At 36.1% G+C, this 26,760-nt stretch overlaps 1 protein-coding gene across 10 annotated transcripts in view; it reads right to left on the bottom strand.

Moving 5' to 3' along the window:
- The window catches only part of SFMBT1 (Scm like with four mbt domains 1), a 102,349-nt gene that overhangs the window by 13,607 nt on the left and 61,982 nt on the right, over nt 1-26,760 (bottom strand). For 8 of the 10 annotated variants that reach the window (XM_064496447.1, XM_064496448.1, XM_064496446.1 and 5 more), the window contains 11 exons: nt 22,704-22,944; nt 15,553-15,641; nt 12,481-12,727; nt 11,721-11,815; nt 11,115-11,216; nt 9,715-9,865; nt 7,707-7,789; nt 5,241-5,367; nt 4,081-4,194; nt 2,258-2,300; nt 113-183 (listed from right to left, as the gene is read on the bottom strand). In XM_064496447.1, coding sequence (XP_064352517.1) covers nt 113-183; nt 2,258-2,300; nt 4,081-4,194; nt 5,241-5,367; nt 7,707-7,789; nt 9,715-9,865; nt 11,115-11,216; nt 11,721-11,815; nt 12,481-12,727; nt 15,553-15,641; nt 22,704-22,944 — 1,363 coding nt within the window. The remainder of the gene's footprint in view (nt 1-112; nt 184-2,257; nt 2,301-4,080; nt 4,195-5,240; nt 5,368-7,706; nt 7,790-9,714; nt 9,866-11,114; nt 11,217-11,720; nt 11,816-12,480; nt 12,728-15,552; nt 15,642-22,703; nt 22,945-26,760) is intronic. The other 2 variants (XM_064496451.1, XM_010985084.3) reach the window with 1 other exon arrangement.

Raw genomic sequence — 26,760 nt, 5'->3', positions numbered from 1 at the left:
CTCTATAAAGCTATAGCCCATAAATCAAATATATTGTTTAATCTGTTTTTAGAGACAGTCCATTAAAAGAAACTAAACATCCTCTTTTCCATAAGATTACAAGCAGTTATACCTGAGTCTGTGGAGTTCAGCTCCTGATTCTTCAGACCCTCATGGACAGTCCTCGAGGATGGTATTCTGGGCCAAGAAAATACAACAAAATAATGAGATAATCCTTAAAGTCAGTAAAATGTGAGGATTAGTTTCCTTCAAGTCTAAGAAGAAAGCAAATGTGGCAGATTGCAAAATCTATAACAAAAGGTGCTTCCTTGATCACATTTTTTTTAAAAAAACAAACCAGCAACTGTCTTTAAAACTGTGTGCATATTCTACAGGGACAAGTCTATAGACAGTGCTGTGACAATGCACGTTCAAGTGAACTTTCATCCATGTGAGCAACAAATTATAGAATTCCTTGTGGGATTCTTAAACCACAAGTAAAATACAGATGGTCCCTGATTTACAGTAGTTCGACTTAATATTTCAACTTTATGATGGTGCAAGAGCAATATTCATTCTGTAGAAACCATACTTTGAATATTTTTTGTTTTTAAATTTTTATTGAAGTATAGTCTATTAGAGTATGTCAATTTCTGGTGTACAGCACAATGTCCCAGTCATGCATATACATACATATATTCATGAATTTTGAATTTTAATCTTTCCCCTGGCTAGCGCTGTAGAGTACAATCCTCTCTCATGACGCTGGGCAGCAACCCAGTCAGCCAAAGACCACAAGTGTAAACAGCCAATACACTTACAACCATTCTGCTTTTCATTTTCAATACAGTGGTCAGTAAATTACATGAGTAGTCTTAGTACTATATGATTTTGTCTGACTATAGGCTAATGTAAGCGTTCCAACCATGTTTAAGGTAGGCTAAGCTACGATGTTTGGTAGGTTAGGTGTGTTAAACACATTCTCAACTTAAGATACTTTCAACTTAAGATGGATTTATCAGGACATAATCTCATCATAAGTTGAGGAAGATCTGTATTCATTTTTTTAAGATGAAGAACAGAAACTTCTCAGGCCTGCTTCCTTCTTCCAACAGTTTCAAAAGTAAATACAAATTAAGTTATAAAAATACAGAATTACTCCATATGCAGCAATCACTGAAAATGGCTAATTCATCTTTAAAATACTTCCTGACTAAAACGTTGGATTAGTCTCGACAACTAAGTCAAGGAAAAACCCAAAGCCAGTATTTTTTCACTATCTTCTCACTTCTCTACCTGGGACAGAATTCCGTAGCCTTTCTCTCCACATCAGTTATCATATTTATTATTCACATAGTCACAAAAGCAGCTATAAATTCTACAGAATTTGCTGCCGACTGAACTGAGTCCCCTTAAATACATATGCTGCAGCCCTAATACCCTGCCCTCCTCCTTGGCTGTGTCTGGAGATGGGGCTTTTAGGCAGTAAATAAGGGTAGGGCTCTAATCCAACAGGATGGTGGCCTTACAAGAAGAACAAGGAAGATCTCCTTCCTCCTCACCACGCCACGTGAGGACACAGCAAGAAGACACCCATTGGCAAGGCAGGAAAAGAGCTCTGACCAGGAACCAAATTGGGCTGGTGCCTTGATCTTAGACTTCCAGACTCCAGAACTGTGAGAAATATGTTTCTGTTGTTTAAACCACCAGCCTCTGGTATTTTGTTCTGGCAACCTGAGCTAAGATAGAATTGAAAACCCAGTTTTTAAAAACACACATGTACACACAGAACCATTGTATTTTTATGGCACCACTAATTCTTTGCTTCTCCAAAGCGTGGATGAAGGAATGCTGCAAAGGGCTCCTTGATGGGACAGAGGCACTCCTCTGGGTGTGGCTTTTCTTGCAGAGTTGTTGTCTTCATCTTGTTTTTTCACTGTGACAAATCATATCCTGATTCACAATCTTTGCTCTTTCTTAACAAATACCAGCATAGAGACTTTCCTCTCTTACTCAAATGTCTTCAGGGTCCAAAAGCCAAAGAAAACTCAATTTGGGGAATATCCTGAGAATGCACTTTACCCTTCTGTATATAACACTACCTTAGAAAATGCAATACTGTAAGGAGAAGTATGTAAACTATTAAAAGCTGAATTAAAGGATTTTGCTTCCATCTGAGAAAATAGATGAGGAGATACACTCTCTGAAATAGTTACTTCTTTTTCTAGAATCTAACTTTCAAATGTCAATTATTCAAACATACTATTATATTACTTACTGTTTTTCTGGTTGAACCACTGCAATTTTCCTCTGTTTGTTCACTGTAAAAAGAAAACAAAAATATAAATAACAAAATAAACAAAGGAAAAGTTTCTTACACATTAAGCTAACATTAGCACATAGTTGACCCTTGAGTAACATGGGTTTGAACTGCATAGGTCTGCTTATACGTGGATTTTTTCTGCAGTAAATGCTGTAGTACTATGCAGTCTGCAGTTGGTTGAATCCACAGATGCAGAAACGCAGAGACAGAGGGCTGGCTATGGCACTTGTGCATCTGCAGATTTTGGTATCTGTGCTGGGTCCTGGAACCAATCCCCCACGTATACGGAGGGACGACTACACACAATTTACTGGTCTTTAGTATATTCAGAGTTGGGCAATTATCACCACAATCAATTTGAGAATATTTTCATCATCTCAAAAAGAAACCTGGTACCTGAAGCAATCATCTTCCCACCTTCTTCCCACCCCCGAGCCCTAGGCAACTACTCATCTACTTTTCCCCTCTCTAGGTGTGCCTGTTCCTATAAATGAAATCACACCACACATGCTCTTTTGTGACCGGCTTCTTTCACTTAGCATATTGTTCTCAGTTTATCCATGTTGCAGTGTGTATCAATACCTCATTCCTTTAGATTTCTGAGGACTGCTCTGTTGTATAGACACCACATTTTGTCTATCCATGAATGAGTTAATGGACATTTGGACTGCTTCCACTATGAACGTTTGTGTACAGGTTTTTATGTGAACATACGTTTTCACTTCTCATGAGCCTGTAACTCTATGTTTAACACTTTGAGGAACTGCCAGATTGCTTTCCAAAGCAGCTGAACCATTTTATATCCCCACCAGAAAATGTTCGTAAGAGTTGACTGACCCAGGGAGGCCTGAAAATATTATTTTGGGTTTTTGTATAAAGATACATCAATACTTACTTACAGTACTGGCTAGTTAAATATACACAGAACCAGGTTTTAAATACAGTTGACCCTTGAACAACACAGAGGTTAGGGGTGCTAACCCCTGTGCAGTAGAAAATTCACGAATAACTTTACAGTCCACCCTCTGCATATGCGGTTCTCCATCTGTGAATTCAACCAAACCAGGATCGTGTAGTACTGTCGTACATATTTATTGAAAAAAATCCATGTTTAAGCAGACTCACACAGCTCAAACCCATACTGTCCAAGGGTCAACTGAACTTTAAAAGAGCAAATTTTATAGTATATAAATGATACCTCAATAAAGCTATTTTTAAAAGGGTGTGGTGGGGTGGTGGGATGTCACTTTAAGATTAGGTTACAAAACATGCTGACTTGCGTCTTGCTCAACCTCTTACTCTCCGGCTTGCTGGCTCTGATTGAATACAACCGCCAGGCTGTGGGTTCCTCCTATGAAATGGCCCACACAGCAAGAAACTGAGGGGAGCCTCCAGCCAACAGCCAGCAAAGAACTGAGGCCCTTAGTCAAACAGCCCAAGAGGAAATGAACTCTTGCCAATAACCATCTGAATAAACGTGGGAATAGATCTTCCCCCAGCTGGGCCTTAAGATGACTGGGATGACGAGGGCCCTGGCAGACACCTGAATGCAGCCTCACTGGAAATTCAGACCCAATGGACATAGCTAAGTTGTGTTCAGATTCCTGATCCACAGAAACTATAATAAATGTTTTGTTATAATAAATAATTTCCTATGTGGGAACAAATAACTAGATCATTTTATTTTTCTCTGAAATGTCGAGATTCATCCTATTTGGTACAGCCACACAACAGATTAATTTAGCAATCAATCCTTTGACCCAGAAATAGGCAGCTACCTCGTGCTCGGCGAGGAGTGCTGAGGGGATGGCCATTGGTTTCACACCAGCCCAAAGGAAATATATCCATGGATTCCACACTCACAATAAATTCAGGTATGGGTTTCTTAGAACCTGTTTAGTTTTAAAAAAAAAAATTTAAGACCATTAAATAGCTTTCTTCACAAGCTACTTCCTAGACAATGTTCTATGGTTACAATAATACAGACACAAGTCTCTTAAGCTAGTTTCCTTTACACAGAAGTCATACTTCTTAATGTGTGACAAACACTAAGAAAAAAAAGACAACTGTCACCCATGCATATTTGTATAAAGACTAAAATGGGGAGTGAATATACAGGGTGACCCTTAGTGAGGGAATAGCAAACAAGCAATTGGAACTACCAGTAGTATCACTCAAATGGTTGACAAAATATGACAGTCAACTCCATGAAATAACTGGAAAATAAAAGGCAAAAGTGACAGTTTTACCCAACAAAAACATTAGTTTTCGTACTCAGGAACAACCTAGAAGGTAGATGGGTAAGCTCAATTCAGAGAGCCATGTAGACAAGTTGCTCAGCAGATGCTGCATAAACATCTACATCCAACACTGTCCTTGATGTCTACGTTAAAGGCCAAGTCTACACACCACGAACAACAGTAGGTACCATGTTTGACTATTTGGCAGCAGAATGAAAAAGAAACCCAAGCCAAATACAGTTAGCTGTAGTCTGAGTACTCACATGGTGCTTTCTGTCCACAAATCTGTTCCACCATTGAATATTACTTTTAGTATAATGTATCTTTTTGATTTTACATACTTTTGGTACTATTGGTACCAAAATATAATCTCTCAAATAAGCTAGGTATTAACGCTCACACTTGTATATTTTGGTCACATCAAAATATATGCTATTTGACATATACTTTCCCTTTCAAGAAAATAGGGGATCCTATAGTGAAAGCTATGTATTAACATTCATTTCCTAGAACTTGAAAGTCAAAGACAGAAAGATAAAATCTTTAGCTTAGAGTCTTATATGACAAACTGGAAGTCTCAGAACAGGACCCCTATTTAGCTAACCAATTAATTTTATTAACAAGCCACATTACAGGGGTAAGCAGGAAAGCAAAGAACAGTGGTCAGAGGAAGGCTTTGCAGGGGTGTCAGCACTTACCCTCCAGCTGGAGCCACAGGTAGGCGCCTCTCACTGCAGTAATGGTGGCAACACACACTTCTTCAGGGACAAGGGGGTTCACTGCCTCAAGCTTCATGTTCTCCTTAAATTCATGTTCAGAAATCGACTAGAAAATAAGTCAATCAAATCTAAATACATACTCAGTATTAACTCATGTGCTCAACTGAGAGAACTTTTCCAAGTAACATTTAACCCTAGAGTAACTCCTCCCTCCATTCCACACCCCAGGACAGCTGTCTCTTCCCTGTCCTACAGGAGATGGGATTTATCCTCCAGGGAGGAGGAAATATCCGGGCAGGAGGACACAGAAACTGCTGAGGGCATGCGTGCTGCTGAGAACAGGGGTTAGCATACGGAATGCTAAGAGGCCCAGCCCCTACCTCTGCCCTCCATGAAGGGCCTGGAAGAGACTTCTTGTGGTGATATGACAGCACAAGGAGGAACACATAAATGTACAGATTAAGGTCTACCCAACAAATGGCCAGCCAGATCTTGCCCCACAGGGAAGTTCAAAGTTAACAAGTCCCACCCAAGTGCTCAAAGCTTTTTCTTGTAATCCCCTATTTCTTAAATATAAACAAACAAATTCCACCAAGGAACTACCAGACATCTAAAGATATGAAAACTAGAGATCAAAACAGACACAACAAGGAACTTAGGGAAAGCAGATTATGTGAGGAGAAAAGTCCTCAAAGGCAGGAGTAATTAACATGCTCTGAAAGGTGAAAAAACTATTGCATCCTTAAAACAAGAACAGTATGTTATTTAAAATATTCAGAGAACAGAAATAGTTTTAAAAAATTAAAAACATGGTATCAAGAATTCAAAATTCAAAATAAGTGTTGTAAGATAAAGTTTAGGAAATCTTCCAGTAAGCAAACCAAAAAACCCTGAGAAACAAAAACAAAAGGGAAAAGAAAGAAAATTAGAAGTCTGATCTAGAGGGCCAACAAAATGAGAAATTCTAGAAAGAGAAAAGAAAAGGAAGAAAACGAAAGAAGAGATTCAAGAGACCCTCCCAGCGTAGCGAGGCACAAGTGTCCAGAGAGAATGTGCTCGCCATGCACCCGCCCGTGGGCCGTGCCACGGCTGGACACTGAAATGTAGTGACAAGAGAGACTCTAGGATCTTCCAGGGAGAGAGAAAAAAGGGCAGCTCATGTACGAAAGATCAAGAGTAAGAATGGCTTTCAACTGCTTGACAGCAATACTGGAAGGTAGAAAACAATGTTTTCTGGAAGGTAGAAAACTGATGTTTTCAAAATTCTAAAATGAAATAACTTCCAGCCTAAAACTCCACAATGAGTGAAACTATCAATCAAGTTGGTACAATGAAGATATTTTCAAACACAAAAAGTCCACAAAAATTTACATTCCTTGCATCCCATTTCAGGAAGCTACTGAGAGACAGGCTCCATCAAAACAAGGGAGTAAACCAAAAAAGAGGCCATGGAATATACAAAATTGTGATCCCCAAATCCTTAGATAGGGAAAAGTAATTCCTTGGGTGACACAGAAGGGAAGTTTCCAGAATTAAAACTACACAGCAAGCCAAGAGAGTATCCCATCTGGAAAGAAGGAATGGAGGTTGTTAAGAGGGCTGTCTCTAAATAAATATATTAGAAATCACAGATTTCCTAAAGTGCAAGTAGTTTTTGAGTCTACTGGCAGCTGTAGGAAGAGCTAGCAATAGAAACAAAGAAAATCAAGCTATGAAAAACAAGGCAATTATTAACTTGAGGACAAACTAAAAAAGAAAACAATCATACAATACTGCAATGCTCACCTGTCAATAAGATCTAAATGCACATAATATAAATACTCATATTCAGATTTAACCGAAAATTGTAGTATCATTCTAAAAGGAAGAGGAGATAGGTAAGATGGTGGAGAAAGGTAAGGTAAAATAGCTAGATTGCTCACTTACCATAATACAGAATCAAGAGATAAGTCTAAAGTTAATGACTCAAAAGATAGCATATTATTTTGAAAATGAGGAACTATAATTAAGTATCAGAATAACAGTGTGGAGAATGGGACCTGAACACTTCTGGGAAGGGAAGCCATGAAAAGGGACAGAGCAGAAAACTGTTGTTTTTATTTTCTAAGCTTTTTGCTGCTGTTTGGCTTTGGTAAACCATAAGTAAGTTTAATAATTTTTCTCTCCTTAATATTTCAATTTTTTTCAGATTAATGAGCCATCAAAAATAATCATAAACCAAAATTTAAAATTCACATGATTTCAGCTATTAAGACGAAATAAACTGATAAAAATGTTTAAACTAATTAACTTCCACAGTAAATGAAATTTTCCTGGTATCATTTTATTACAATCAACAAGAGGCTTATTTGGGTTGCATGAGAGAACTGATTTCAGAGTAAAAATTATGAAAGCACAGCAGCCTGGAAGCCCCAAGCAGTGGTCTTGAGAGGACAGGACTCTCACCGGAGGGAAGCACCTCTGGGGAGCAGCTTCAGCACCACACTGTTTGAGGTAGTCGGCCCAATCAAAGTCCTGGCCCGGGTAGCCTGGGTAGGGACGAAAGAGCAATGATTCACACCACACGTGCTCATCTGGCTTTACCACCCTGCCAGGTATCCACCCACAACTTCTAATTTCACTAATTTGAGGACTTGGTCATTTTATAGGAGGGAAAAAACACCCTATAAATCTAAAGCATTGTTAACTTTATAAAATAGAGCAACTCTAGATAAATTTTAAAACTTTAAAACTTCAAATCAAGCATTTATTTGAGCAATATTGTATATAATTAGTTGCTGATAATTTACAAAAAGAATTTAAGACAGTTATGAGTGGATTTGACTGTACTAATAAATCCAATCTTATTATCATTATATTTTGACTTAGGCTCTAAAGGAAAAGAGACAGCAAATAACCTACAGCACTATTTAATCAATGAAGACTTCTTTCATAAAACTATTTCCTTAAGCATATGTTAACTACTACTGATACAATACTCCCAGCACAGTCTTCATGATCTACAGAATCTCAATGCTCTTATAATCTGAATCACGAATTCATTTCAGATAAAAAATAGAGCTTAACTCCCCACTTACGTCTACAAAGTTCTTGATAGAAGCCCCACTAATCTGGTATCTTGACAGCACCATCTGTGTGCCAGGAGCTGAACCGAGTCCAGCTGCCCCACTGTGTCTGAGCTCTTCCCTGCTCCCCAGAGCTCAATATTCCACAGGCGCACTCTCAAGACCATTCTATCCCACAGCCAAGCAGCCTCTGTAATCACCTTGTCTGCCCACCTCAGACTGGCACCATGTTCTCTCTGCTTCCACCTCAATTCCTGATAGTAAATTATCTGCCATTTTCAATTCTATAACCCACTATTTTCCTTCTGTTTTACCAAGATGGTTGAGTTGTCTATAACAATGCTGAAAGCTCCAATATCTTAAATAAAATTGTCTTTTCACATAAAGGCAGCAGGCAGGAAAAGGAACTTGGGATGTCCAGAGCATTCCTGCAAAGCAAGATCTTGCTCCTACAGATGTGTCCCTCACCACCATCAGCATCAGGTAGGCACTCCCACTTTGTTCACTGATGAAGAAGAACCTGGGGGCTCTGTTACTGTTTTCCCCATTTGCTCATTGAAGGAACTGCCATTCTCACTTTTATTTCCCCAGTGACAGGCCCAATGCCTGGCTCGAAGCAAACATTCCACAAATGTTGGATGAATGAAGGCTGAATGGAAGACAAAGGTTCTGAGTCTGTGACTCTTGTTAACAGAAGAATACTTCCAGTTCAGTGTTCCAGCAGTCACCATTTAGAAACTGAAGCTATGCTTTACCAAAAGCCTACCGATAAAATGTACATACGCTGCCAATCAAATAATCTGATTTGCTGACATAAAAATCAGATAAACACCTTATACTTACAGATAGCCTATGTTTAAAAATATTTAAAATTTCAGCTCAGTGAAGTCATAGTTAACAGCCTTGATTAAAGGGTCAAAGAATACATTTTTCGAAGTTGCAAACACAAGGAAAACGAGCTGCTTATTTTCCTACCTACAGGCTGAGTTCTACTCTTGACCATAAACCTTCCTCTGAAGTCCAAAGAGTCTCCCTCCAAAAGGAGGCCCAGAAACCTAAAAATTATCAACAATCTACCTCCTAGCCCTGCCACCTTTCAACAGACACAGATGGAATGGACTAAAAAGAGGCTGCATGGAACCCCAGGTTGTTATGAAGACATTTATCAAGGCAGTAGGACAGAACACACTTTATTTACTAGTTTCTAAGCTAAATTTATAACTTTTAAACTGCAGATATATGGAATCTAGGCCTTCGTTTATGTCCTGGGCCCCTAATACATTAAGGACAGGTTGGGGCGTGAGGAGAGAGGGGGACAAAACATCCAGGTAACGCCATCTGATAACTCTCATTTTGAAGCAAACAAATCAGAACAAACGAATACATACCAGGAGGGGGACTGATGTGTAAACCGTTCTTCAGACCCCACTGCACCGGGAAGATACCAGGACTGTCAGCGTGACACACGAAGGATCGCTGGGCACGATTCTCTGGTCGCAAATCATCCATTTCCACCAGAAAATACTTTTCATCAAAAACCTGTATGTACAATTTAACACATAATATAGATAAATGGTTTTGAGTATACATACACACATACACACGTCATTTCTTCGGCATAGCTGAGCATGTTATAAAAACTCATAGCCACATTAATAGTAACACTGAGTGTGTTTTAGTAATTCTACTAAGCATTCAATAAATGTTCTCTCTGTGTCAGGCAATGTTATAATTAAATACTTCTCATGTATTAATTCAGTTTTAATCTTCCTAATAATTTAATGAGGTACCATTATCAATCCTATCTTGCAGATAAGAAAACAAGAGTTTAAAAAGCAGTTAAATAACTTGCCCCATGTTATACAGCCAGGAAGAAACAGAACCTAGATTCAAATCCAAGTAGTTGAGCTCCAAAAGAAATTTAGTTTATGCTGAGTGAGGAGTCAACTATACCAATTTATTAGATTTTCAGACTCTAGCCTAGTTTCAAATGCCAAAGAGGTTTTATGAACTTCTCTGGCTCCTTACCACCCACCCTTCAGACTCCAGAAAGGACTTTCTGGCCCCGCTACAGGTTCAGAATCCCTCCTTCATCTAAGAATAATCTTCTAAGGCATGAAAAATTTAAATCTCAACAGGTCAGAAGATTCAGCCTCCAAGTAACTATCCCTCTTACCACACATTTGGTTCTACTTTCAGTAAATGGGCTTCTGCTCTAGTCCTAAAACAAAATTTTCTCCCTTATGCCTCAGTCCTAAGTAACTGAGTAACTGGGCTTTGACAACTTGCCCAGTTCTTGTGGTCATTTCTAACAAGAGCCTTACTTTGGACAGTGACCCAAACGATTAAAGTCTGGATCTGGAATCCACAGCTACAACAACCCTACTGGCCAATCCTGGGACACTTATCAAATGCTTCCCACACATCTGCTCACTGAGTGAGCCCTGCTCCTGGGTGCACACTGATGATGCTGCCTGCCTCCACAGTTTCCAGATACCATGGGCTACCTGTCTGTTAAATCTCCTCTAGTTATGTACAGCGAGGCTGCCCCAAAGAATGTGTGCCCCAGGCTTTGGCTGACTGGGGTGACCAATCTCTGAAAAAGGAATGGGCCACAGAGAACTGGACACTGAAAATGTAAAATGTGCACAGAACTAATTCTACCCTCACAGCCTGGGAGAAACAATGGGCTGAATTAGTAGCAGAGCCTCAAGATCAAAACACTACAAATTTCCTACACCAGTCATCCTGACAAGAATTCTTACCAAGAGAGTTGCCTCCATTTTACCTTAACAACTGTAGCAGGAGAGATCCCAAAAGGAGACCAAGGGTCTACAGCTTCCAATTTCATATTTATAGAGAATGAATGAGTGCCAATCACTTGTTTGTCCTAAAATGCAAATACCAAGAGGGAATAAAAATATACTAACTGCACATTACTTTTATACTCATATACAGCTGAATACTACTCAATTAAAACAATGGAACTGTCCAGCTTCTAGTAAATAGTCTAATCCTAAAATTTTCTTCCTGGACTGGAAAAAAATATTCAGGAAAAAAACCACAGGAAGTGCTCCTACTCTCCATATTGGACACAAGGACCATCTGGAGGAAAAATAAGTTTATTTTATTACAAGTCAGGGCTATGTAGTTAAGAGTAGAAAAGCCTCAAAATACTTTAAGGGCAATTCGGGAGAAAACCTAGATTACTTTTAGGGAGAGAAAAGAAAAGGATGATCTTCACTCTGGCCTTCAAACCTCTTCCCTCCCTCAGACATTCAGACATGACAGGCTCTCACTGACGCCAGGGGTTGTTTTACACTCTGCACCTCCCCACACTGTTCTACCCTGCTATGAGAAGATGAGCACCCCTCCATCATGTTTTTGTTCTTACCTTAAATAAGTAAGATGGTAATGGCTCTTCCTCCTCCTCTTTCACTTTGGCCAAGACCTTTTGCCACTCAGCTTCATTTTTCAGATGTCTGATGGCTTTAGTCAAAACAAGACAGGATGCTTTAAATGATGCAAGAACTTACGCAATTTAGAACTTTTCTGAAAGCATTCACATAAACAAAAAAGTCACTTTCCACTGGGAAAAGGAAAGAATTCAAGCCCACTTTTATCATCTTTACTCAAAGAACCTGCACTTTAACTTCAGTACTTTGTCTCCTCTGTTCCGAGTCAGGGTAGTAAGTTTGGTGAAAACACCTAGAGTAAGATCACAGGGATTGCTGTAGTCCACAAAACAATGTAACATCCAAATTGGGGCACATAGTGAATGTAAGTTGATTTAAACAATAACTCCTGATTTAATGTTAGTGGAATTTCTTTTAATCAACAATTTGCTTTGAACTGAAGGCCTGTCCTACTCCTCTACCTGAATGTTACATAGAGAATTTTTCTTTAATTTTGGTAAGGGGTCAGTATGAATTGGGGCTGAAGGAATATCAATATGCGTGGCAAATGACAGTTAAAGCAACAAAACTGAAAGAGAAATAGGCATTTAACTACTCCATATACATTTTTACCAATCTATTATGCAAACTAACAAAGGCTTTTGTAATATATAGAATAATGTATTTTTCAGTCTCATAGATATTAATAAAAACATAATACAACAATTATGTAATACTAAAAGATAAACTGCTCTTCACCTAATGGGGGCTGAAGCTCATATCCCTGTTGATCAGCCCAACCAACATGATGAAGAAACGGATCCAAGTAATACAACCAATGTTCAAAATTATCAGAATTTTCAAGTCCTTCGTAACGCAGCTTCAGCCTTCCCCCAATGTTGTCTACTACAGTAACAATCCAAGTGCTTAAAGAGTCCTGGAAAGCTTGACGTTCCAGCCTGGAACCTGGAGCAATGAGATCTAAAGGATTCCTCCCATTACGGAGCTATAGGTTTAAAAAAAAAAAAAAAAAGTGAAATGATTAAATAAGAGAGGAAACATATTTCTAAAACTCAAGTTTTAAATGAACTCAAACTAGCCTTTATATTTTTACTCATCCAAAGCCAGTGACAGTGAATCGCCTAATATTATACAAGTCTTTATTATTTCTGGTGATACAAAAATATTTACCTTAAAGAAAATTTACCAATAATGCAATAAAACTATTCTAACAGATCTCTATGATTATGTGATACAGTTTCACCTAGAAAGAATTTTCAAAATATCATTACTACTTAGTCTCTGTAAAACCAAATATGATCATCATTAAAAAAATCAAACACAACAAAAGTCACAATCCTCAACAATCTTACCTCCAAGAAAGAACCATGATAAACACTTTGGCATATGCTCTTTGAGAACACATTTTCTACATACAAGTCAACATCCACCAGTGTCTGTTTCTCTTGTATTTTTTGAAAAATGTATATACTGTTTTTCAACATGTGTCTGTCACTTAATACTTCATAGCTATCTGTCTATTATAGCAGATATAAATTCTTTTAATCTGTTTTATTGATATTCTATATTATAAATGGGCAGTAATTTATCTACTTATTACTGATGGCATTTCAGTTATTTCTGATTTTTTACTCATTTCACAACGTTCTTATGAACACAGTAAGCATTTTGATTACACTGATGGAAATGATAAGTTTAATTCTCTCTCTAGATACATATTAAAAGCTACAAAAAAGAATAAAAATAAAAGCTGATTCTAATATCATCACTTAAATATTTAATATTCAAACTTACATTTTTTTCCTAGTAAGAACTACTCTATGACACAAAACATGAACAAATGAAGGAACATATTCACAGCTAAAGATTAGGATGGCAGAATCAAGGTCAATGTAGAGCAGAATATTTATTAATTCATTTTGATCATGATTTCATTCATTTATTCAAGTTACTGAGTGTTTAGCCAGGCCCTGATTAAACATAAAGAAGTCAGAGTACAGGCGTACCTCCGAGATATTGTAGTTTAGATTCCAGACTACCACAATAGAGTAAATATCTCGATAAAGTGAGTAATACTAGTTTCTTGGTTTCCCAGTGCATCTAAAAGTTAAGTTTACACTATATTGCAGTCCTTTAAGTGTGCAATATAGCATTATGTCTAAAAAAAACAATGCAAACACCTTAATTTAAATATACAAAACAAAAAACAATTACAATAGTGGCATCAAAGATCACTGATTACAGATCACCATACAAATATAATGATAATGAAAAAGACTGAAATATAGCGCAAATTACCAAAATGTACCACAAAGTGTTGTAACAGAATATAACAGAAACACAAAGTGAGCAAATGCTCTTGGAAAAATAGCACCTACAGACTTGCTTATCGGGTTGCCACAAACATTCAATTTGTAAAACAATGCAGTATTTGCAAAGCACAATAATGCAAAGTGCAATAGAGGTATGCCTGTATAAAACGTAAAGATCACCTCAAAACAGTGTTCACCAATCGAGTTTTAAAGGGGAATAAACCATAGAATTAAACTGAAGAGCTAAAATGATAAACCATTTAGGAGAAAATAAAGGGGCAAATCTTCATGACTTGGGTTAAGCAAAGCCTTCTTAAATAAGACCCAAAAAGTACAAGCAACAAAAGAAAAAAACAGATAAATTGGATTACATCAAAATAAAAAACTTTTGTTCTGCAAACGATATCATCAAGAAAGTAAAAAGACCATCTACAGAATTAGAGAAAATATGTGAAAATCATATATCTGATCTTGGATATGAACTCCTGCCACCGAGCCCTGAGGAAGGGTAGGGCGCGGCCTCTCTGTTGTAGCTAGTGTATGCCAGGCCCTGGCCCCCCGATGCTGGTTCACAGAGCTTTTTTTTATCCCTTGAATCATGAGCATTCAGTCTTCCCTATGGGTGTGTCCTGTTCTGTAACACACGTGTACATATACGTGTCTGTCAATAAAGCTGATGCCCCATTCTAGACTTTTAACCAGAATTTTATAAGGATCTCTTACAACTCAGTAATAAAAAGACAAGCCCAATCTTAAAATGGGCAAACATTTCTGCAAAAAAGATATACAAATGGAGAAGAAGCACACAGAAAGATGCTCAGCATCATTAGTCATTAGGGAAATACAAATCAAAGTGAGAGACAACTTCACACCCACCAGGATACTATAACCAAAAAGAGAAAAAAAGCATTGGCAAAGATGTAAAGAAATTGGAACCTTCATAAACTGCATTTAACACATGCTACAAAAAATGTAGCTGGTATGACAGAAAGTAACAAAATAACTTAGAAATGTCATAATCAATAATCAATTTCACAAAACAAGAAATCTATATTCACCAACAAGCTCAAAAGCTCTACTAATTTAAAAGAGCTTCTGAAAGCAGGTAGGTGGTGGTCCAGTATCTTCTGAGCAAAAGAAAAGGGGATCTCAAGTCACCTGGTGAGGGAGTTAAATATGCCCATCCTGAAGCTGAGTCAACGTCTTGCTCAGTTCCAAGTGAGAGCTCAAAAAGGTTCACTGCATGAAAGAATCTGGAAAATTAAGTTTTTATGTGTTCGCAACTAATTCAAAAACATTTTGACACTGAACAAGCCACCAGTTTGCAACCTCTGAGAGTAAGTTTAAACCTCCCAATACCCATGCCTATGTCTGTAGTGATAATGTTTATTTGCCTTGGAGTGGTAAACAATGAGGAATTTTAAGATTCCTCGGACAGGATATATCACTGAAGATTAGAAGGGTTTTCCACACTGATTGCGGAAGCAATAATACTCACGCCCTCTAGCAGCGGAACAGGAGGACTACATGCTCCCATCAGGGTCTGCTGCAGAAACGCATCCCAATCAGACACTTTATCTCTGATGCCTACAAGAAGAAATAAATGAGCTATTACTCATATTGTCAGTCACAAAACACAGAGAAACTAAATGAAACAGAATACAGAGAAACTAAACAAGTGAAAATGGTTTAGACATGCATTTGTCATTTTAATATTTAAATAAGAGTCCAACATATTGCTTCTTTGAAAGCTTAAAAAAAAAAAAAAAGAAATCCTCCTCCAGTTAGGGCTATTTCCTGGTTAGTTTAATAAGAATTGTATCCAAAACAAAGAGACTAATTCCAACTCCCTGTGAGTATAATTTTATCCAAAAGGTACCTACTTATTTTTCATTACAATTTCCAGCATTCAGAAAAGTAGAGAAAACAGTATAATAAATCCTCACGTACACTAGCATCAACAACTGTCACTTCATAATCAATCCTTCCATCTAGATCAGGAGTTGTTAGTAAACTACAATCTGCTGTCTATGTTTGTAAACAAAGTTTTATTGGAACACAGGCATGGTCATTTGTTTACATACTGCTTTCACATTACAAAGGTAGAGTTGAGCAGCTGTGACAGAGACCACAGGGCCTGGGAAGCCTAAAATACTTTAATGCCTGGTCTTTTACAGCTATTTTTACCAACCTTGATCTATATTCTCACATATTTCACCCCCACTCAACCATGGATTATTTAGAAACCAATTCCTGATACTGTGTTAATTTCATCTAATATAATCTCAGTATGTATTTCTAAAAGAAAATAACTTTTAACATAACCAAATTAACATCAACCTTAAAAAATTAACAATAATTCCTTAATATCAAATATCTAGTCCATGTTCAACTTTTCTCAATTTCTCAAAAATGATTTTTTCAATTTGTTTGGTCAAATCATGATTCAAATAAGATCTCTTTATTGCAAATGGTTAAAATAGCAACTAAATCTCTTTTAATATGTACATTCTTTCTCCTCCTCACGCTCCCTCTTTTTATCACAATATTTAAGAGGCTTAGCCTTCTGTCCTATATAGAACTTTTCAGTCTGGTTTTACTGCTCACTCCTTGTGGTAACCAGCTGCTCTACTGTCCTCTACATTTTTTATAACTCAGAATTTAGATCGAGAGGCTTGATCGAGTTCAGACTCAACTCTTTGGTGGGAGGGGGAAACCACAAGATTACTTCATAAGTAGAGTTGTATCTTTTCATTAAGAGGCACTTCAGTCCTGTTATCTCTTCTTCTGTGATGTTAGCAGCTTTTAATGGTCACTACATAGATACAATGATTAATTGCAGGCTAAAAACTGATAGTCTATCCCCCTTCTTCATTTACTAACCGAAATAGTTTCACAAAGAAAATTTTCTCTTCTTCAACTATTTGATCACAAAAAGAAGACAGGATATTTGCTTGATTCTCTTTATTCTTTTTCTGTATTTACCAGCCTTCAAAATTATCAGTCAGTTCCCTAGCATCCTCCAAAGGTGATCAATGAGGGTTTTGCTTAGAAGTTTCACGATGAAGTTATAGATTAAATCACATATATGTTCCAGGCCACTGCAGCTATTGTCCTATTGATGCTCAAATTGTCTTATCTTTGAGAGGGAGGGTATATCTCAGTGGTAGAGTATGTGCTTAGCATGTACAAGGTCCTGGATTCAATCCTCAGTACCTCCATTAAAAAAATAATTATTATAATAATAAATAAATAAACCTAATTACCACTCCCTCTTTAAAAACTTTAAAAAATACTGCATTCTATTAAAAAAAAAGTGTCTTATCTTTAAGGAGATTCTTCAGATTGGCTCCAGAGTCCTTTACATAACCATAGCAAACAGTCATTGCTCTCTTTTTCACTTCTGGTATAAAAAGATATACCATCTTGTACATGTCCTGACCCAGTCCAGGAATCCGCTCCTAGACTCCTCCTAGGAGTCCTAGTTGGTTTCAGTGAAAATGGTATTTAGAGATCATAATTGGGGTGCTGAGGGTGCTTAATGCTATTTAGTGTTTTTAAGCCATTTCAGTGTCTAGAAACAATAAAATTTTAAAATTTTTATTTTATTTATTATTTTTTGTGGGGGGAGGCAGTTAGGTTTACTTACTTATTTTTAGAGGAGGTACTGGGGATTGAACCTGGGACTCTGTGTATGCTAAGCACAGGCTCTAGCACTTGAGCTACACCATCCCTCCCTAAATTGTATCTTAAGATACTTTCAATACAAATTCAGGAAGAGAATGTTTTCACTTAACTTCATCTAAGTTTTGTTTCCTTTCTCTCATGCTGAAAATCCTAGTTCTCAATTATATACTGTATTATTAATATGCTCTATCCCATAATATACAAAAAATAATTCCAAAATAACATCAACTCTACTTTCAACAATATGATTACTAAAAACAGCTTGAGTTGTTGTTTTGGCATTTTTTTGGTTCCTTCCGGCATATCTCTACTAGGGATATATTTTTAAATAACTGCATTTGAAAGTCACTGAAATAGTTCTTCTCTGTGTAGTTACTTTACAAGCTCCATACACAGTTAGGCTTATCTGTTTTTTGTGTTTTAGAAAGTGCTTTTTTAAATTTAAATTTTATTTTATAAGTTATATAAAATATGGGGTTCAAAATTAAAATCTACAAAATAAGGTACATGCAGAAAATCTGCCTTTTATCCTTGTCCCCTTCATTCTGTTCCCTTCTTTCCCCACAGGTTAACTTTTTTAAATGGTTTATTCCTTTATTTTTAAAAAATGAAGTTCACAAACACACACACACATTCATACGTTCTCCTCCTCCCTCATTCTATGCACATTTTATTCATACTGTTAAGATGTGTGGAGAACATTCCTTGGCTGTCTGTAGATGGATTGTCTTCTTTTTTTTTAATCAGCAATGGCAACTTTTATCATTATAAAGTACCCTTCTTTGTCTCTTATAATGGTTTCTGATGTGAATTCTACCTTTGTCAGATATCAAGACTGAGGCTCCTACTTTCTCTTCTATTTGCATTTGTCTGTGTATCTTAGTCCTTCCTTTTATGTTTACTCTTTCAGAATCTCTCCATTTAGGTATGTCTACTGTACAAAGCAGAGAAGTGAGTTTTACTCTGTGAGACAACCTGGACTGTTTCTATACTTTTAATAGAAGAGTAAGCCCATTAACTTTTTTACATTGTCAGAATGTCAGGCCTCAATTCTGTAATACTGTTAAATATTATATAAATTATTCGTGTGTGTGTACAGTCTTTCACTATATGATCTATTTTATTTGAATATATAATTTTTCTTTTTAAAAATCAATCTTCTGGCATTTACAAAGGTTTTATTCTTCTGGTTACCTTTACAGTAATATCTTTATATAACAATTTTAGTCTCTTCTACTTTTGGACTATTTTCTATTTCTTTTCTTTAATAAACAATACTAAAGTTAGCTATAACCTCTCCTCTTCTTCAGCAACTCATTTCAGGTAATAGCCTTTTATCCCAGTTAACACTTAAAAGGCAATTAGTTAAATTACTATGCAATAAACCTGTTCAAACAAAAGAAGGAGCAATGAGTAAGCTTATACCACTATTCACATGTTCTCCTTACTGTTGTCCCATATTTTTTATAGGTATACAGTGTTTATGTTGTCAGACCAGGTAGCCATTACATACTATACTGTCTTCCTTAATAACCACCATTTAGTTCTAAGTTCTACAATGTATATAGATTTAGTGTTTCACTAACAGTTCTTATGCTAATACTTCTTTACTCCTTTGGTTTCCTGAAGCTCATTTTCTAGTGAATTTCTTATGAAGGGCTCATGGGAACAACATTCCCTCAATCCTGACATCTTCTTAACAGTTTATATGTGTCCTTTAAACCTGAAGTTTAGTTTGGCAAGACATAAAATCCTGGCTTCATATTTTCTTCCACTGAATTTCTTACATGTGTTACCCTATTGTCTTCTGGCATAAAGCAGTGTTGTCAATTAGTCTGATGACAATCTTGTTTTCTTTCCTTTTCAAGAAACTTAGTATTTTTGCCTACATAACCAAGGGATTTTTATTTTGCTTTAGAGTCCAACACACACCTTGATGCAGCTGTCCTCCTTTGATTTCCCCTGGTACATAATGAGCCGTTTCAATATGCATTTTAAGTACTATTTTATTTCAGTAGTTTTCTTGAATTTTAGTTTACAATATTTTATTGTTTCATTGCTTTCATTTTCATCTTCAGGGATTTCTATTTTATGAATCTTGAACCAATTTTGCCAACCTATGTTATTTTTTCCAAGTCCTTTTTATTTCTTTCTTCATTTCTTTTTGTATTTAAATTTTTTCCTCTTTTCACCTTTTTCTCTTCAGATATTATTCATGATTGATTCTTTCCTGTGTTCATTTTAACTTAGTCTTTATTTCTAGTATTTTTTTTAATATTTAGTTCTTGCCTACCTTCTACTTTTATTTCTTTTCAAATTTTCCTTTTCTCCAATTATCTCATTTTTAAATTTTTATATTTTACTTATGACTTTCTCACTGCTCTATCATTGTTACTACTTTATTTTACTTTGTTTTCAAATGTTTTTGTTCATATTGTTGTTCACATGACATATTGTTCATCTCTTTTGTGGTTATGTTTCCCTGGAAGGATTTTATTCTACCTTTTTTTCCTCTTTTTTTGTTATAATAACTTAACCTACATTGTATAAGACTCAACTGAAATCATTTTCAACATGTTTAAATGAGGTGAAGTCTCCTACACTCTTAAAGTGAGATGAGAGGCCAGGCAGCATCCTGTCTCTAGAGCTTCCTCTTACATTGCTTCTTCACAAAATGTTGCTAGCTAGCTAACTAGAAGCCCACCGATGCCCCAGGACCCTAACTCCCAGATCTGCATTTCTAAATACGATTCTTCACCAAAAAACCCCCCAAGATTTCCTGGAGGAATGGCTGATTTCAGGGCTGAGGCAGGGAAAAGTTTCCTGAACCAGAAACTACTGAAGAATAACGGGAAGAGAACAAGGGACACATCTGCCAGCCTGAAGGGGTGTCCACTGGCCAAGTCTAGGACAGTATGAGCATCAAAATAAATAATGATACACTGGAATTTGACACAACATTGTAAAATGATTATAAATCAATAAAAAATGTTAAAGAAAAATAAGTAAGTAAATAAATAAATAAATGATAGTAAAGGATTATAAATAATCTATATATTGAATAAAGTAAGACATGCGTCTACATTGACATATATACCTAAATACATACATGCATATGTAAATGTATGTGTGTAAATGGGGGGAAAGGGAATGCTCTTTCTATAGCACAAAGCCAATTATGAAATGTAGAAGGAATTATAAAATACTATTTGGTAATCATTAGAGTAATAATTGTTTCAGATATAAATTATCAGTGGATGCTAAAAAGAGTAGGTAAAGTTTGAAGAGTAATAATCTTAAAGTATCTTCCCACAAGATACTTAATTAAAAACCATAAAAGCAATTTTACAGTAGAAAAACTTGGCATATACCAACTTAAGTGATGAAAGTTAATATAACCAGCTAGTTACGGGACAAACCAACAGCATCTGTCTCCTGGCATGCTGCACTAGAAGGACACAGCATCACTCCATATTTTTCCTACCAAAAGTGCACAATCTGAATCTAAGGAAATAGACCAACCCAAATTGTGAGAGATTCTATAAAATAACTGGTCTGTACTCTTCAAAAACATCAACACCAAGAAAAGAAAGGCTAAGAAAACCAAAAAGACATGACAGCCAGATGCAATACATGATCCTGGACTAAATCCTGGACCAGGAAAAGAAATGGGAAATAATGAACAGTATTGGGCCCAGGACATAATGAATATTATTGGGAAAACTGGCCTTTTCAAAAATGTCGAAGTCATTAAAGACAAAGAAAGCCTGCAGAACTATCACAGATTAAAGGAATCTTATGAGACACAACAAATGACTGCAACACATGACCTGGGATTTTCTTTTACTGTAGCAACATTTTACTATAAAAACATTATTGATAAAACTGAACAAGGTCTATAGATTAGATAACAGTATTATATCAAGTTAATTTCCTGATTTTGTTATTTTATTGTATTCATGAAGGTCCTTGGTTTTAGAAGTATATTTATGTATTTAAGAGTAAAAGGGAATCATACCTACAACTGACTCTCAGTGCTTCATTAAAAAAGCATGTGTGTGGTGCGTGTGTGTGAGAGAGAGAGAGAAAGAGAGAGAAAAGGGAGTGACGGAGAAGGATAAGGTAAATGTGGTAAAATGTCAGTGTTTGGGGAAACTTGGCAATAAGTCCCCAAGAATTTTCTATACTATTTTTGCAAATCTAAAATATTTCTGTAAATCTGAAATTATATCAAAATAAGAATTTGAAAGAAAAATATGTAAGGTCCTGAGTTTTCTTAAATCTGCAGCCTCTATTCCCTTTCTCTGCATTTATATCACTCTTCTTTCTTTTGTCCTATTGTCTCTGTCTTGCTTAATTTGGATTCTATTCCCAGTACTGCTCTTTCCCAAAAGGGAGCTTCAACTGGTTTATTTTAATAGTTCATAGGTCCCAGATCACTTGTGAGTGATAGGAAGGAGGGATAATAAAACCAGAAGGAGACTCAATCTGGCCCAGTGTACTTAAAAGACAACCAGACCTGCAAGTCTCCAACTCAGAGAACCTCACAGTCCTATGGGGTAATAAGCAACTGATGCTCCCTATGATTGTCATAAAAGCCTGAGGCTTACATAGCACAGAAAATAATTTTTTTTGAGTTTTTTGTTTGTTTATTTTGTTTTGGGGGGAAGTAATTAGGCTTATTTATTTATTTAGGTGGAGGTAGTGGGGACTGAACCCAGGACCTTGTGCATGCTAGGCATGTGCTCCACCCCTGAGCTATATATACCCTCCTCCCCGAAAATAATTTTTTAAAATAGGGAAACGTACATAATTCCTTATAAATATTTTCATCCAAAATGCTAACCCAAAGAAGTTAGGGAGACCTCTGTGGTTGGGAGACTAAAAACCTTAAGATTGTGGACAGTCCAAATTTTCCTACAGCAGTACCATACCACGTCTTCATGGGAAGTATCTCATTACCTTCTGGGGCTTCAAGGGTCTTCTTGTTCTGCTTACACCACCCAATGGGGTAGAGGTCAGCCTTCCTGATATCACACCAAAAGTCTGCTCTCCGGTCCTCCCCGTAGCCATCATAGCGGAGGAGGAGCAACTGCTCACAGGTGGTAATGATGGTGGCAACCCAGTAGGTTTCAGGATCTGTTTTCACAGCTACCTCCAGTTTCATCCCAGGAGCAAATCCATTTTGCAAACGTGTGTCCACCTGAACAGGAAAATGTTATTAACCACCATAAAAGCATCTCAAATGAGCATTTTTTTGATCAACATTCACAATTCTGAAACACTAAATGCAAAAAACTCTTCTCAAGAGAAACTTGAGAAATTTCAATTTTAACTCATAGGAGTGATCCAAACAAAACAGGGGACAAACAGTAATAATGCTCTGTTCCATTTGACCTGAAGGAGTTTTAATAGAACTCAATATTTTCACCAAAGCAGTCGATTATGATTATAGAAAATGTTTTCTATTAAGTATATAAATCACTGAATGTTTACCATTCTAACAACCTTCAACACATTAAGTTTTCAAGAGTGACTTTTGGTTCATTAAAAAGAAAATTTATGAAGCTAGAAAAGGTAAAGGACAAAAATAAGTTATACTGGTAATAAATTAGTATAATATTTATTATTATACAAGGGAGCCATACTTCCCAGTTTCCCTCAAACAGCCTGTGTTTACACCTGTTATCCTTGAATAATATTAACACCTCTTATCTCTCTCAAAAGTGTCTTAATATACATGATAAATCATATGGTCACAAAAGTATGGGTCTGCAATTCTGAAACTACTGATGTGTATACTAAAACTAAATAAATGTATTATGGATAGTGAGAGCCAAGTTTCTCACTATGGGAGGAAGAAGCAAAAATAAGAAAAGGAGAAGATGAGAATGAACCTTGTGGTGTCGCACTGAAATAAGAGGTATGGATGCTGAAGTGACCATGATGACTATGATACCTGCATAATCTCAAATATTCTCCCCACAAAATTCCTATTAGTTGCAAAGCAGAAAACAATAACATTACAGTGAAGAAACCTGGCAGACACCACCTTAGCTAGCTGATCAAAGTTAACATCAACAGTCCTAAAACACCAATATCATATACCCTTGATATTAAATAAGAAAAGAACATCATTTCTATAACATTCTTGCCAAATGCATAAACTCAAGCTAATCATGAGAAAAAGCAAACCCAAAATGACAAACTTTATACAAATTAACTGGTATGTGACATGCACTTCAAAGTGTCAAGGCCGTGAAAAAGAATGAGAAACTGTCATGCATTGAGGAGACTACGGAGAAATGACAACTAAATGCACGTGGCCATCACAACCACTGGAAAGTGAGGGAACCTGGAAAGGAGAGGACAGAGAAGGACAGTCCCACATTCTGTGTAAAACCACCTCCCCATTCTAATCACTTACCTGCTGTACTCCTGAGAGGTAATCACTAACCTGAGTTACACCACTACAGTTTACCCTTGCCTCTGTTTTATCACTATGTTAGAATTACGCAGTATGACTGTTTTTCGGCATGGGGCTTTCTTGCCCAACACTGCTTTTGAGATTCATTCATGTTACTGCATGTAACAGTATTTTATCTCTTTTCACTCTTGTATATATTCCCGTATATTTCACTCCATTATACAAAATGCTATAATTTATCCATTCTAATGCTCCTAGTTGTAGGTACTTTGGGTAGTTCAGCTTTGGAAGACTACTAATAATACTGTCATGATTATATGAGTATTTTTGTGTCACCTGATGCATGGATTCCTGTAATAGAAATATACAGCCAAACTGTTTTCCAATGTGCTGCACCAGTTTACTCTTCCAGTAGTGTATGAGAAATCCTGTTGCTTCAACATCCTAACCAACATTACTGATTTTCAGCCTTTTTCTTTTTAACCATTTTGAAACATGTATTATCTCACTGTGATTTTAATTTGCACTTTCTGATTATTAATGGAGTTGAGAACCTTTTTATTTATTAGCCATTTAGATTTCTCCTTTTGGGAAATGCCTATGTTTATTGTCAATTTTTTATTGAGTCTATATTTTGGATTTCAGTTCATCAATTACTTGTAGTACAAATATCACTTTCTTGACAGTGATAAACAGAAGGCCTTAATTTTAATAGTCTGATTCACCGATATTTTTCCTTTAAAAAGTTAATGCTTTTTCTGTATTTTTAAAGAAATTTTCCCTACCCTAGAGGTCATAAGATACAATAGTATATAATTTTCTAGAAGCCTTTCATACTGAGAACTAATATCCATCTTGAGTTAATCTCAGTGTGTGTTATTAGGTAGGGGTCAGGTTTTACTTGTTTCAAGACCCAGCACCTTTCCTCACCACTGTAAATTGTTACCTTGTTAAATCAAGTGTCCCACAAAAGTGGATGTTTCTGATTTGCCCTTCCTTAGAGAAGCACAACACTGTCTTAAGTTTGGCATCTAGTATAGCAAGTCTGTTCCTTTTTTTTTTTAAGTCTTCTCATTCTGTCTTATTTGTTAGCTGTGTCTGGCTATCCTTGCTCCTTTTTTCCACATAAACATTTAGAATCAGTTTGTCAATTTCTACCTAAAATTTTTTAGGCGTTTGACTTGGGTTGCAGTAAATCTACAAATCCATTTGGGGAGAACTGACATTTTTATAATAGTGAGTCTTTCATTACATGAAAAAGGTATATGCCTTTATTTTAACTTGTATCAATAAAGGTTTGAAGTTTCTTTGCAAATATTTGTTACATTTATTCCTAGTCATTTGATGTTTTTTCTGTTATTGTAAATCACATCTTTCAATTTCAATTTTTGTTTGTTGCTAGTATACAGAAGTATAGTGAGTTTTTTATATTGACCCTGTATCTAAAAATCTTGCTTAAATTACTTATTAATTCTAATAATATATCTGTAAATTATTTTATTCATCAAATAATGACTTTTCCTCCTTCCTTCTTAATTCTTATACATTTTCATTGTTTTTCTTACCTTATTGTATTGGCTAGAGCCTCCAAAAAATATCAAACAGATCATGTCAAGCAGCATTTTTGTCTTGTTTCATATTAAAAAGAAAGATGTACCATTACCATTAATAAAGTCTGTTGTAGATTTTTTTTATTGATATACTCCATCAAAATAAGGAAATTCCCATTTATAGTTTGCTAAGAGTTTTATCATAAGTGGATGTGGAATTTTATCAATAGTTTTCTTTATATATTGAGATGATAATGTGATTTTTCTCCTTTATTCTACTACTATGGTGAATTAGGCTGGTTGATTTTCAAATGTTAAACCACCTTGCATTCCCAGAAAAATCAACTTCTTATTGATGTATTATCCTTTTAAAATATAGCTACTTTCAGTTTGGCATTATTCTGTATGAAACTATTTATGCATCAGTTGCCATGACTGACACTTCCCTGTAATCTTCCTTTTCTGAAATATTATCAGGTTTGTATCAAGGTTGCAGTGATCTCTAAACAAATGGGTACCCAACAATCAATATCGGATAGAACGATCAGACAGAAAGGAAACAGAAGATGTGCACAAGACTATAAACCAATTAGACCTAACAGACATAGAGAACATGCCATTCAACAAGAGAATACACATTCCTCTCAAGCACACAAAGAACACTCCCCAGGATAGACCATAATGTTATGGCAAAAACCAAAAATCATACAAAATATCTTTTCTGATTACAATGGAATAAAACTGGAACTCAGTAACAGAAGGAAAACTAGGAAATTCACAAATATGTAGACATTAAACACACTCAAATAGCCAACAGATTAAAAAAGAAATCACAAAGGAAATTAGAAAACACTGTGAGACAAATGATAACAAAAATCCATCAATATTTATGAGAGGCAGCAAAAGCAGCTAAGAGGGAGATTTATAGCTGTATTATGACTACACTAAAAAAAAAGAAAAATCTCAAGTCAACAACCTAACTACTTCTTAAGGAACTAGAAAAAGAGTAAATTAAACCCAAAGCTAGCAGAAGGAAGGAAAT

Source organism: Camelus dromedarius, chromosome 17 (genome assembly GCF_036321535.1).
Source record: "Camelus dromedarius isolate mCamDro1 chromosome 17, mCamDro1.pat, whole genome shotgun sequence".
In the NCBI taxonomy this organism is placed as follows: domain Eukaryota; kingdom Metazoa; phylum Chordata; class Mammalia; order Artiodactyla; family Camelidae; genus Camelus; species Camelus dromedarius.
Note: the sequence above shows the minus strand (reverse complement) of the source record. Positions and strands in the feature narration are given on the sequence as shown.